Raw genomic sequence first — 14920 nt, 5'->3', positions numbered from 1 at the left:
TGTCAAGAAGGGCCGTGAAGTTAATTTTTAAAAATTGAATTAAAAATCAATTTTAAATCCTTTGCGGTCGTTAAGAGGGCCATTGTACTTAGAAAAATATGCTTAATCGTTGTGAACAATAATATCACAAATTTAAGCTTAATTTCAGAGTTCCCAAATGAACCGGTTAGGCTAGGTTCACCTATAAACTTGGTTCGGCTTAAGCCTCAATTTGTGGTTCAATCCTGGTTCAGTGAACCATGAACCATGGCTTAAGCCAGGCTAACCAGGCTAATGAGAACCATAGGAATAATGCACTGTGTAACAAATATTAGAGTGTAGCAATGTTACAATGTAACATTCATTATACCGTAACATCCGTTACACCGTAATATGATTACACCGTAACATTGTTACACCACAACATTCGTTACACCGTAACATTGTTACACCGTAACATTTTTACACAGTAACATTATTACACCGTAACATTGTTACACCATAACATTGTTACACTGTAACACTGTAACATTGTTACACCGTAACATTGTTACACCGTAACATTGCTACACCGTAACATTGTTACACCGTAACATTGTTATAACGTAACATTGTTACACCGTAACATTGTTACACCGTAACGTTGTTACACCGTAACATTCGTTACACCGTAGTTTGGTTACACCGTAACATTGTTATACCGTAGCAGTGTTACTACGTAATATTGTTACACCGCACCATTCGTTACACCGTGCCATTCGTTACACCGTAGTTTGGTTACACCGCAACATGGTTACACCGCAACATTCGTTGCATCGTAGTTACGGTATAACAATGTTACGGTGTTACAATGTTACGGTGTAACAATGTTACGGTGTAACAATGTTACGGTGTAACAATGTTACGGTGTAACAATGTTACGGTGTAACAATGTTACGGTGTAACAATGTTACGGTGTAACAATGTTACGGTGTAGCAATGTTACGGTGTAACAATGTTACGGTGTAACAATGTTACAGTGTTACAGTGTAACAATGTTATGGTGTAACAATGTTACGGTGTAATAATGTTACTGTGTAAAAATGTTACGGTGTAACAATGTTACGGTGTAACGAATGTTGTGGTGTTGCCGTTTAGCCTAACATTCTTTGATCAGGTTCAAGCCAGGTTCAAGCCAATGGTTCATTTTGGCTAGCCTCGCCTGGTTTGAACCAAATGAACCATGGCTCACGGCACTCAGTGAGCCTGAGCCGACGGTGCTTGCCGACGTGTGGTGTGAACCTGAACCAAAAAAATGAACCTAGCCTAGCCGATGGCTTAGGCTCGTGGGAACACTGCTTAATTTTATGACCCAATTGCTGCCCTTTTTGACAGCTTGTTCCAAGGGGACCATAGTTGATCCATCGAAAAATGTTGTCTTGTCAATTATTTTTTTCGCATTAAAATGAAAAAAAAGAGATCAAAAATGATTTTTAATCGTGTATTTTACCTTTGTACATACAAATTGACATATGGCTGTAGGACCCTATTGCTCTAAGGGGCAATTTTGATCCCTGAACACCAATCCGAGGTCCATTTTTGATATATCGTGACGGTGGAGTTATACGATCACTTTCATTGTTCTGGATTTTCACCAAGGCACGTTTTCAATGATTCCTAGTTCAAGACCGTGAAGAGATAGACATTTGGTGTCATAGGAACTTTTATGTCACGTACTAAAAAAGGATTTTTCACAAAAAAAAATGTCTTAAAATCGCTGCCAGTTTCCATTACTCAACTGCCAAAATCGAGAGACATGTCATTTCTGCAATAACCCAGAGAAATTATTTTTCATTGAAAAAACGCCCTTTTAAAATTAAAAATCTTAATTTAAAATATTTTTCACAGATATGATACATTTTCCAAAAATTTAAAAACTATTTTGATTCATTCCATTTTTTTACAGGTGTTTGACGCGACCAACTCCACCCGCGAGCGGCGCCGCATGATCCGGGAGATTATCGTGCACAAGATGGGCTACAAGCTGTTCTTCGTCGAGTCCGTCTGCGATGACCCGCAGATCATCGAGCAAAACATCATGGTAAGTGATATGACCTTGTTGTTCTGTTGCACGTTTAAAAAATCTCGGATTACGCTTTTCATGCCTCTTAAATCACGTTCTTTCTTTTTTCCTTTTCCTTTAAAATTTTGCACACTTGTTCTGTTATGACTCTTTTATTTTGGTCTGATTTGGCTTCGTAAACTACAAAAAATGAGTTTAAAAATGATACACTATTATTCAAAATTTGATCTTTACAAAATTCAAACACTGAAATTTAGATGAAACTGAGTGTCCTGTCTGACTTGTCTTCGTTGAACGATTCCGCCGAGGTGACTATCCCAAATATTTAGTTAAAGTTCTTGATTCTTCTGTTCTGTTCTCATCCGCTTCTAAACCGTGTTTGTCCCTTCTGTGTCCTTGTCTCCGCTTTGTCTTTTGCTTTTGTGTCTTTCCGTTAAACCTTCGGCGATGGTGGTGGAATCCGGGTTGTCACGTTGGCCTGCTGCCCCGCGCTATCCTGGTACGTTTGCAGGAACAGCTGGCTGGCATCGGCCGCTCCAGCCGAACCCTTGGCCACCTTGTCGTCCCACAGGTGCCGAATGAAGCCGAGCAGTTTGCGCACGTTCGGCGGATGGTTCCCGTACCGGTCGCGGACACCCCGCAGGAAGCCCTCGCTCCACAGCAGATGCTCGTCGGAAATGTCCACCTTTCCGCTGCCGCCGACGGCGTTCGCAATGATAATGACCGCGTCCAGCGTGGCGTTGAACATCCGGTTTGTGTCCCCGTAGATGGAGGTGTCCTGCTGGCGGGCACTGTGCTCTCGAATGATCTCGTTGACGGCATGCTCGACGCGGACACTCCACCCGGACCGGTCCAGCACGGAAAAGAGACTGGCGGAGGCCGCATCGCTTGGTTTGAGCAACCGGGAGGACGACGAGGCCGAAGGTGGTCCGCCCGGTGTGCGGAAGGTGGACTCGTTGATTCGGGTTGTTCCGGTTTGGTCTCGGGATGGGGGACGTGCTGCGGGAGTTGGCACAAGCGAAGATAGCTCGTGCTGGTTTTTGATGATCCGTGGGCGGATGTTGTGGCGGAAGGCCGTGCGACCGGGTTTGACGGTGACCGGGGTGTCCATCATGGTTGGAGGGGATTTTTCCGTTGATTGTTGACTGACTTAAAAATTTGGAAGTTTTTGACAAATGGAGAATGCCAGAAAAGCCAAACGGGTTGCTTTGATGTGAATTAAGCAAAGCATTCCACTTTAACGACCCCCTTGCTCTGTTGCAAGTTTCTGCTCATTTCTTCCGAAGGTTATGTGTGGTGAGTCACCCAAAATCTCAGTTACGCAAATGGACCGACGTTTTACTTCCCTATCCGATAGAAGGCCAGGAAGATAAGGCGGGAATCGAACCCGCGCCCCATAGCATCTTAGGGATCGGCAGCCGAAGCCGCTAACCACCGCGCCACGAGGCCTCTTGTATGAATTAAATAAGTATTAAATTCTATGTGCCAAAAATCATGATTTTTTGAGTTCCAAATCCCACTTTTCATACGAATTTTTCAGTTCAACCCATATAACCATTTTAATGGTTGTAGTACCTGAACTCAAAAAATCGTATGAAAAGTGGGATTTGGAACGCAAAAAATCATGATTTTTAGTAAGGGTGTAAGTAAAAAAAAATTAGACAAAAGTTTTTTTTTTGATTCCATTAATTTTAAACGGTTTACTCTCAACCAGAGTCTCGGCCCGAAACTTCAAACACGAACAAAAGCAGCGAACCGAAGATTGGCAATGACGTTTTGGAATTTTGACAGTTTGGAACGCATGAATTACCCCATTATTGGTTTCACGCATGGGTGATGTGGAAATTGTTGCACATGGCTGAAGTTGGGAATTTTGCAACTTATTTTAATTTATGCTAAATTTCAAAATTTAAACACGAATCTACAGCGAATCGATGTGAAAACTAAAGATACACTAAAGGCACGATGATTTGATGTGAAATCTTGATCAGAATCGCGATAAAAGAGGTTTAAAATGAAAAATAATAATAAAACCAATTCTGGTCTAGAATTTAACGAAATTTTATCTGTTTTGTAAGACTTAATGTTATTGCACAACGGTTATAGAATTTTTTAACAAAAAAGTAAATTTTTCGGTTCGTCCACAAACAATTTCATGTTTGTAAATAAACGACGCCATATTGCCAATGTTATTCAGTAGCTCATATCAGGCCATCGCCGGGGCCCTGCTCTCAACGAAATTGAATCAAGGAAGGGAGGATTCAAGTTAAAGAACAAGATTATCGAGGACTGCTGTTTGTAAGAATTCCGGACTTTATTCAGAAAAGTTGCTTTTAAAATGGAAATTAGAAAATCGCGAAATAATTTGCTATATTGTAGCGAACTACTCAAAAATTAAAAACATGTTCAACGATAACGCTAAGATTATCGTTATCATCAGGAAGATATCAATAGAAGGACCTACCTTATACGATTATTTTATCAGTGATAAGTTATCGGCGATAACCACCGGCGATAACTTACTAACATCTAAAAATAAACTCATTCAAACACATCTGATATTTTAAATAAAAAGGTCCAATAAAAAATCTTTTTTCTGCTTTTTGAGTGTTTCAAATTTGCTTGAGTTAGAGGAATGAAAAAATAGGTACTCAAAAAGCAAAAAATAAAATCTGTATTTAATGGACCTTTAAAAAAAACTCCACGAATTTTCTCATCTTTAAACGGAAAATATATTTTTTAATAATGTAGCAAGTGAGAACATTATTTTTTTAAACAAATTGATGTATTTTTTTAACATATTATTTTTTTTAAATTTTCAATATGGGAATAACGATGCAAAAAATTGATGGATTACAGCTTTTAGGGTAAAACACTAATGCCGTTGCAAATATTTTCGAAGTTTATGTCGCCCCCCTTTAAAATTGGTCTGAAAAATCAGGGGGTAAAAAAATATTTTTCCAAAAAACTTCAAAATTTCCAAGAAAATAGTAGTCTAATCAACTGAAAACAATCTAAAATGCATTTTTCTGCATTGATTATCATATTTAGCATGTTTGGGCTTGTTTAAAAATGTTTTGAATTTTTATGAAATTTATTCTTCGAAAAAAAAATTGTCGTCAATACTTAGAAATTTTGTAAATCAATGATGGCAAAACGACTGGACAGATGTATAATACATTTTACACCACATTTTTCATTAAAATGTTGAAATCATGGCTCGCAATTTAAATTTTTATACTTTTTTAAATTGATAAGGGCCTAATTTATTTTAAAAATCTCAATTCAAAAATTACTGTATTTCGAATCCGTTGCATAGTTTCAAAAAGTGGTCAAAGACAAACTTGTAGGAAATTAGACGAACTTTCTGAAAAAATAATACACTGAAACAAAATTTTTAGAGATTTTCGATTTTTAAGTTCTAAAGTTACATTTTAAGGTAATATTCGTTAAAATTTGTTGAGGAAAAACGTAAGTTGTTCTAAAAAGACTCACAAAAATTGTATGTCCTCCTTAAAAAATACAAAAAAATTTTTACTAAAACTGTTTTTTTTTAAGTGGACTTAACTTCAGGCATTTAAAAAATCGAACGCGGGAATCGATTCTCCAGACAATTTGTCATTGCCATGAAAAACTTTAATGTTGTGAGGACTCATACAGAATTTCTGCGTCGGGGAGATGTAGTTTGAGTCAAACATTTAAAAAGACGCGTTTTCAATAATTTGCATTCAGAAATGGTTATGATTTTAAATTTGGTGATTTTTTAATCAAAACAATTTATTTTAAATTTGGCGATATTTTAATCAAAACAAAATTACACAAATATTTTTTTTAAAACTGTCAATTATCATTACTTAACTGCTAAAAATAAAATTAGACATGGTATTAGAAGGTAAATTTAATGTTCTTTTTGAATCTGTCATAACCCAGAAAAACTTTGTTACATCTGAATCAAAACTTTATTTTTTTTGTTGTAAATTTTGCACGGTTATTTTTTAGAAGGTAACCATTTTCTACAAAGTTTGTCAAGGAGGTATTAGACTATGGCAAACAAACTCGCACTTTTTTTTACAGTTTGCCTGCATTTGTTTGCAGAAACGTCAGCCTGCATACATTTAGCTTTGTTTGCGAGTTTGGCGAAAAAGTGCAATTTTTTTTTCATAGTCTAATTCAGCTAATCTTCTTCAAGGCAAGGAATAATAGATAGGGTTATTCGCATCGGCAGCCATATTTAAACACTATTTTAGTGAAATTGATGTTTGAAAAGATGCATTGGAACATCCTCCTTTTTTTACTTTATATTTTCTTTTGATTTTCGAGTTTGGAAACATATTGCCAAAAATATATCAACTCTTATTTCGACCCAAAAAATGTATTATGACAAAAAATGTTCTTTAAAAAAATATTGGATTTCTGTTTTGTTAAAATTTTTAAGCTTTTCAGGTTATTTTTTTAAATTTTCGCTTTTAATTTGTTAAAATATCATGTACATAACCTCATTTTGTACGCTTCTGTTCTGCTCATTTGTTTGTTCGGCGAACAACATCAAAACAAATATTCTAATTCACGATTCCATCCTACCCCCCCTCAGGAAGTCAAGGTGAGCAGCCCGGACTACCGGAACATGAACATGGAGCAAGCGCTGTCGGACTTCCGGCTGCGCATCGAGCACTACCAGGAGCGCTACGAGATGCTCGAGGAGGACACCGAGAAGGAGCTGTCGTACATGAAGATCTTCAACACCGGCGAGAAGGTGGTGGTCCACAAGCACGAGGGCCACATCCAGTCGCGGATCGTGTACTACCTGATGAACATCCACATCACGCCGCGGACCATCTATCTGACACGGGTAATTTGAGGGTTTTTTTAAGGTTATGTAGGGTTGTTCTAACCTAAAAACTTTTGTTTTTTTTTTTAGCACGGTGAGAGCGAACATAACCTCAAGGGGTTGATCGGAGGCGATTCGAACCTGAGCGACCGTGGCCGTCGGTACTCCCAAGCGCTGGCCAAGTACATCGAGGAGCAGCAGATCGAGGGTCTCCGGGTGTGGACTTCGTGGCTCAAGCGCACCATCCAGACCGTCGCGGACGTGAACGCGCCCCAGGAGCGCTGGAAGGCCCTGAACGAAATCGATGCCGTAAGTTGTGTGCTGGAGTGACTTCCGGAAGAAGGTTCCGCTAACCTTTTTCAACCCCCCAGGGAACCTGCGAGGAGATGACGTACGAGGACATCCAGGCCAAGTTCCCGGTGGAGTTCAAGGCGCGGGATCAGAACAAGTTCGCCTATCGGTACCCGCGTGGGGAAAGCTACGAAGACCTGGTGGTCCGGCTGGAACCGGTCATGATGGAGCTGGAGCGGCAGGGCAACGTGCTGGTCGTGTCCCACCAGGCCGTGCTGCGGTGCGTGCTGGCGTACTTCCTGGACAAGACGGCCGGTAAGTCTCCTCTCGAATCGGATATTTTTCGGATAGGTTTGAGAAATTCGTCTTCTTCCAGATGAGTTGCCGTACCTGAAGGTGCCGCTGCACACGGTCATCAAGCTGACGCCGGTCGCGTACGGCTGCAAGGTGGAGCACATCAAGCTGCCGATCGATGCGGTGGACACGCACCGGGCCAAGCCGGAGGTGAGTTTGTTGGCATCCGTTTGAGTGTGGTTTTTTTTGTGGTAAAGGTTTTTGCAACTTTTGTTTTCCTAGAATAGAAAAGTGTGCTTGATTATTGATTTCGAGTGAGTTTTAGAACTTAAAACAATTTATAAGCAAAATACTAAGCTTACAAAAAAAAAAAAGTTTGACCTAAATTGCGATAAACCGATGTTGACCAATGACAACCACTGTTTGCTCAGATTGTTTTTGATTCTTGCCAATCGAAAGCACGAACACCTGTCAAAAATAGCAATAACAATTCGCATAAAACGAGGGACTTGCTTCAGCGCCGTATGAAAAACGCGCTCCGTCCCAGCACCCTTTTTGACAGCTGTAGTGCCGCCATAGCTGTCAACAACGATACGAATTCTATTGTTATCAATGATTTCCAAAACAATCGATGCTGAAAGTTAAACCCTGGGTGCTGAATAGTGGTTCGCAAAACGGCCTCAATTTTGAACTGTCAAAATGGAACCAATTTACTGCTCGTTATCGATCATTTTTTTTTTTTCAAGAATAAAAAATGTGTGGCTTTTGAGGACCTGGAGTTGAAGTCAAGTATTATCTTAAGAATGTTGAAGGTGAGATCGTCATTTTTATAATTATGAATGGAAGTTGTTAATGGTTGATGTGGTTGTATCCATGCAGAAGCTGTCTTTATTGTTTGATTCCATTTGAAAACCTACTGTTTTAGTGAAAATCTTCTGTTTGTTGAATCAGCTTCGCTAAAATTAGCGATGTATTCACGACATCGCAGAATGACACTCTCGCCGCAGTTCTTCGTCATCCATAAAAACGAAAAACCTCTTCAAACTTGAAAACACACACAATTTTCCAGTCAAAAATTACAAAAACTATACAAAATAAAACACATACTACTGATAATAAAAAAGCTCATCTGCCAGCAAGAAAAAAGTCATGCTTGAGCTTGAACAGACTCCTACTTTGTAGATGTAAACAAAGTGGGATCATTCGAAAATTACGTTACGCATTCTCTCTATTCATCACCCAGGTTAAACCATAAATAAGCCATCGTACACACTCATTTCAAACAACTAATTTCTGAGTTCCGCACCCACTCAAAAAGATTCTAAAGGGTTTTCATTAATTCCTGAGTTAGTTTCACCAGTTCGCTGCACTGCAGTGTTTGGGTAATTTTTTCACAAGAAATAACTTAGAATTTTGTTATTAGCGGGTCAAATCAAATGACATTTCTTTACTCAAGGAACTCTTAAATTTTCAAACACTCGCTAGCACCATATTATTTTTTTCCGTTGGTTCGCAGTTCTACCCAATCACGACGTTCTAGCAGAGTCCTTACAGAGCTGGATATTCTTACAGCATTCTAGCAGAAATGTTCCACCGCTCTAGCAAGATTCTGGCAGAACCAGCTATGATAGATTTTTTCTTGACTGGGTAGCACAGACTATTGTGGTAGTAGGTTATGATGAAGACTGCAAAAAGAAGGTTAATTAAATCAATTGTTTTCGGAACAAATTGTAATCACAAACACTTTATCTTGACGAGCTTAAACGCTATTTAATTTTTAATACATTTCAGGCCATTGCAAATTTTATTTCAGGTATATTTTTTGCTAAAAATTTTAATTTTCATTGAAAATACTTATACAATCGATTGTAAACTGAAGACAAATTGAATCAAATTTATGTTTGTATTTTTGATCAAATACAGCAATTTGAGGCTTATTTTTACAAAATTTTGATAATTTTGATTTTGATATTGAACATACTAAACGTAGACACATTACTTTAGAAAAAAAAACTAAATTTTTCACTTTTTTTACAGTTGATTTTTTTAAAGAATTTAATATTTAAAATTCTTAAAATCTAAAATCCTGACATTATATTGCTTATTAAATCTTTAATTCTTTATATTTATGCCACCATCTTAAATTACAGAAAATTAAGATAAATTTAGAGAATTTTATAAGACTTTGTTAGAGACTCAAATTTTGAGAAAAATTAACACTTTTTGATTTAAATTTATCATATTATTGGATTTTAAAATTTATGATTTTTTATGGAATAGAGAGAATTTTCGTGAATAGTGATTTTCGAATGATCCCATTTTGTTTACATCTACAAAGTAGGAGGCTGTTCAAGCACAAGCATGACTTTTTTCTTACTGGTGAATGAGCTGTTTTATAATCATGTACTTTATTTTGTCTAGTTTTTGACATTTTTTGCTAGAAAATTGTCGCGTTTCGATCGGTTAAAAGAGATCTAAAAAATTTTTTTTTTTTTTTGAAAAGCTCCAATAAACCAAATTTTCAGTTTTTGCTTTTTGGGTGTTTTTAATACCCCTGACTCAAGGCGGTTTCAAAAACACCCAAAAAGCAAAACTGGAAATTTGGTTTATTGCACTTGTAAAAAAAACACTTTCTAAACTTTCTTAAAATTTCTTGGATCCAACTCCAGGTCCTCAAAAGCCACACATTTTTCAATCTAGCAAAAAAGAATTTAATGATCGATAACAATACTTTCTACTTTTGGGGAACAGTAAACTGGTTCCACTTTGACAGTTCAAAATTGAGGCCGTTTTGTGTACAAGCACCCAGTTTATAACTATTGAAATTTATTTTTTTTGTGATTTTATGATTATTCAATTTTTAAAATTTTACTTTAAATTTAAGAATTTCTAAATCGGGTTTTTTTCAATTTGGAATTTTTTAACATGTTTTTTTATTTATTAATATCTGATTTTTTAAATTTTCGAGATTCATAATTTTTGTTTGTTATCTAATTATAATTTTTTTTTTGTTTCTTTTTTAATTTTTCTAAATATTTGAAGGATTGAATATCTGAATTTTTCAACAAATTTTTTTTGAATTTGAGATATTTTTATTTTTAAATGTCAGATTTTTTTTTATTTTGGAAATTTTCTAAAATTTTCAAATGTTGCATTTTGTTTGGAATTTTTTAGATTTTGTTTTTTTTTCGCCAGAAAATTAAATGATTTCTGGTTGTAGCCTCTAACGTACACAATGGCAACTGCCCCACCATCATCACAAATTTGTTCTAAATTTAGTCAGGGGGTGTCCATAAATGACGTTATTTTCAAAACGTTCATATTATTGCCCCAACTTCTGCTATGAGCAGAGCACGCTTGTGGTTTTAGCTTTCCCTCTGTTTCTGTTAATTCTGAGCAAATAAACAAAAAATTTCCCTTGCAAGCATCTCTCGCGTTTTGAGATTCGACCTTTTTATTCGTGCAAGTACCCTTTTGAGGGTTAGTTCTGATTTTGAGTGTATAGTGTCCGTTTTTTTAAATAAATTTGGATATCAAACTTTACTGTATTTTTTTTAAATATTTATTTTCAATATTCAATTTTAGCAGTAATTTTCCAGGAAAGAAGAAGAGGGATTAAATAATTTGCAGCGGAAGAATAATACTGATCAGAAATGCGATTTTGTCAGAGAGATTATTTCATCTCTATTTCTCACTAAGCCACGCTTCAAATCTCTGAAAAAATGAGCATTCACAAGCTTACCATTTCACACATACACGCAAACATTCCATTTGTGGCACGCGCTTACTCGAAACTATTGGCACTACGCCCCCCGGGGCATGGCCTTCCTCTAACGTGGGATTTCTGCTCCAGCGCCTCTGACGAGACAGGAGAAACCGGGACCGACGTTTTACTTCACCATCCGATAGAAGCTCAGTGGATAAGGCGGGAATCGAACCCGCGTCTCATAGCATCATCGGGATCGGCAGCCGAAGCCGCTACCCCTGCGCCACGAGACCCACATACGCGCTTACTCACACACTTCAAATGCAAAATTGAGTATTTTTACCCTCGCTCGCTCACCTTTTTCGCTACCCCAAGCTATTACTTATTGTTTGTGTTTTGAAATTGGTTTTCCTATTGTTTGAAATCAACACTAACCACTAATTTCTTTTTTTTTACCAAAATTTGACCTGTCACTAAATTCTCCCCCTTTTTCAAACCACGCCCCCCACACAATCGTCACACTTTCCACGTGTTGGTGCGCTTGTCTGTGGTCTTGTTTGTGTTCTTGCAGATGTCAGACGACTCGTTCGGCAGTGCCACGGCAAGCCCCGAGCGCGAGACATCCGGAACCGGAACGGCGGCGGGGGACCAAAATGGTTCCTGCTCGAGATGAATTGCGCGGCAGGAAGACAGCGCGGCGAGCAATAATTGGCAAAACATATGAGAAATTGTATTCCATTTTATTTTTATTTGATTTCATCTGTCCGATCATCACAAATTGTGTTAACACTTTTTTATATATTTTACTTGTATGTGTGAAATGTACTTTGTAAGGCTAGCGATAGAGGGCAACAGGTAGTTACTAAGAATAAGTGTTAAATGCTCATTTAGGGGTTTAGTGAATTGAGAAAGAATCGTCCATAGGACTTGTTTCAACTGTTAATTTTAGAAATTAAAAAAAAAATCTAACCCAAAATAGTGAAAATTTTAATAAATTCACCCCAAAAAACGAATCGCATCTTTCATTGGCTATTGTTCTCTCCACCAACCGATGTCACCACCAATATCAAGCTGATTTCAGCGCCATCTTGGATCACGACGCAATTAACACGCACACACCACTGTATAACTAACAGCTTGTTTTGACTTTCTCTCCACAGGTTCCCGGCTCCTTGGATTCCAAGTTTGTCACGAAAGGGTCGACAGACTAAAACAATCGCAACGTGGATCATGCAGCGCAGCGCAGTTGGCCATGACGTGCCGTGTCCTCAGTTTCTTATTATACGTTCTTTAATTGTTTTATGTTTCTTTGTTGGCAAAACCAAGTTTTGTCGACTTTTTCTCCCCCTTTTTCGCGAAACTTTCCATTAGTGTTACAATTTACATTGTTTTTTTTTGTGTCCTTTCTGTTTTATGTAGCATTTATTTTAAAATCGAAAATATATATTTAAAATTTTAAAAACTATTGCACATCAACCAACAAACACAAACAAAACTCTTCAAGAGACTTAATTCTTCCCATCCCAAGAGAGATGATCATTTTTCGTACTCGTGGCGAGACTGTAGAGTTTTAGAGGTGATGTACATATTTTTACAATCTCAAGAAGTTTTATTTTGTACTCTGAAAGAAACAAAACGAACAAACAATTTAGCCCCAATTAGTGGAAAAATAATAAAATGATGAGATACGCATTAAACGTAAAACCTTAAACAAATATTTGTCTACAAATAACTCAATGCAGAGATCAGAAATTTAAAGAGAAAAATAAAACAAACAAATAAAGACCATAATTAGAGTGTAAGAAATAGTTTCTACTTTTGTAAGCCAAAAGCAAACTGGTACTCTACACATAAAAAAAGTAAAATCAAATGAAATAATATAAAATATACACACACGTAGCTGTCGTAGCATGAGAGTAATAAGAGAACAATTAAGAATAAAAACAGGAAACTCGAGAGATCAAATCTCGAGAGGCGAACAAAAAACAAACATCCAAGCATGCTTTGACTATTTCTTTCTTGTGCACCTGTTTGGTTCAGAAGCACGTGTGAACACGGAAAGAAATGTCCCTTTCGAATAAATTATGGTTTCACCCTTCCTATTTCCAGAAACGGCTAGTTTCCGCGCCAAGCTACTTCGGAATGGTTACGGACCTGATCGAGCCGGTGTGGGATTGAAAAGGGTAAATTCTGAGGTAGGACTTTTAATGGTGTTAAATATCTTTGAAATAATAAATAACAATTCTATGAAAAAAATGCCGTTTTGTTCTCCGAAAATCCTTCATTGTTTTATGGATAAAATCCAGATTCGATTATGCGATGCCTCGATTTCTTAGAAACTTTGGATAATGGAAGCAATATTTCCATCATTTGATGACTTCTGCACTAAAACATCTGAGAGTATAGCGACCGTCACTAAAGATGTGAGATCTATTATTGTGTCTCGTGATTCCCAACGATAGCAATCACTTTTTTTGCAGAGCGTTGAAACCACTGCGACCACCATATATATAAAAAAATAATAACGAAAAAAAAAAAACATAATAATAAACATCGACAATTTTCAAAAATTCAAAAGATCCAAACAAGTTAAGAAGGCATGTCTAGGGCATTTTAATAGTTTAGAATAAAATCAGAAGAAGTATTTAGTGAAGTTACGTTTAGTATACGTTAATTTTTGTTTAGTAACCGATAAGCGCACTTCTTTCTACATTTATGGCGTGAACAGAAAAGACAGATCCCGAGCAGACGGAAATAACGTGGGAATAACATTTTTTTGTTATTTGAAAATACTAGGCCAATAACATTTTATGTTATTTATAACAATATTTGTTATTCGCTGTTATGATTTTTTTGTTATTGGATTGTTATTGTAATAACAGACTAATAACATTTTGCGTTATTCTTCGAACAAATCTTTGTTATTCTTTTTTGTTATTTTAACAACTAATCCGATCATCCTAATAACAATTGGAGTTATTCTTCCATAACAAAAAATGTTATTCCCAAGTTGTTTTGACTTTCAACCAATCTCAGACCAATAACAAATTTTGTTATGATAACATAAACTGTTATTAAACTCTTATGCAAAATGGATTTTACAATAATATTCCATAACATTTTTTGTTATTTTAACAGTATTTGTTATTGAAATGGCATACATTTTGTTATTAACGTCTGCCCGGGATGTCTTAAGTTCTTGGAATAAATAAATAAACAATAAATAAACATTATTTTTAACATAGCAACGATAGCAAGCCAGAGAGGGCGCCCCAAGAAAACGTTCCCTCTCTTTTGTCCTGCCGTTCGTAAAGCTATTTCTTGACGCCCTTTCTTTCGAAGAGCATACCGGCCCTATATTGGGAGCCCGGGCAGACGGTAATAACAAAATTCATGCCATTTCAATAACACATACTGTTAAAATAACAGAAAGTGTTATTGAATATTCTTGCAAAATCAATTTTTAATAACAGTTCATGTTATAATAGCAGTACGTGGCCGAATGGTTACGCTGTCCGCTTTGTAAGCGGATGATTCTGGGTTCGATTCCCATCTGCTGCAACCTTCCATCGGATGAGGAAGTAAAATGTCGGTCCCGGCCTTGGTTGTTAGGCCGTCCAGGTGTAGGAGTCGTCTCCATGCCATAAGTACAAACAACACACCAAACCAAGCCTACTCCGGTGGAATCGCTGGCGGCGGTTGGACTCGCAATCCGAAGGTCGTCAGTTCAAACACTGGGGTGGAAGGTTCCTTGGAGTAA

The 14920-nt window shown here is 37.1% G+C and overlaps 1 protein-coding gene across 5 annotated transcripts in view; it reads left to right on the top strand.

The window, feature by feature from the left end:
* Nucleotides 1-13395, top strand: part of LOC120415175 (6-phosphofructo-2-kinase/fructose-2,6-bisphosphatase) — a 50107-nt gene extending 36712 nt beyond the window's left edge. For 2 of the 5 annotated variants that reach the window (XM_039576630.2, XM_039576634.2), the window contains exons 3-9: nt 1925-2059; nt 2299-2349; nt 6633-6890; nt 6960-7178; nt 7241-7475; nt 7537-7664; nt 11732-11848. In XM_039576630.2, the coding sequence (XP_039432564.1) occupies nt 1925-2059; nt 2299-2349; nt 6633-6890; nt 6960-7178; nt 7241-7475; nt 7537-7664; nt 11732-11833 (1128 nt within the window). In that variant the 3' untranslated portion in view covers nt 11834-11848. Of the gene's footprint in view, nt 1-1924; nt 2060-2298; nt 2350-6632; nt 6891-6959; nt 7179-7240; nt 7476-7536; nt 7665-11731; nt 11849-12320; nt 13158-13269 lie in introns of those variants that run through there. The other 3 variants (XM_039576631.2, XM_039576632.2, XM_039576633.2) reach the window with 3 other exon arrangements.
* The last annotated feature ends 1525 nt before the right edge of the window (nt 13396-14920 follow it).

Source organism: Culex pipiens, chromosome 2 (genome assembly GCF_016801865.2).
Source record: "Culex pipiens pallens isolate TS chromosome 2, TS_CPP_V2, whole genome shotgun sequence".
Taxonomy (NCBI): domain Eukaryota; kingdom Metazoa; phylum Arthropoda; class Insecta; order Diptera; family Culicidae; genus Culex; species Culex pipiens.
This window is presented reverse-complemented; position numbering and strand designations above follow the sequence as displayed.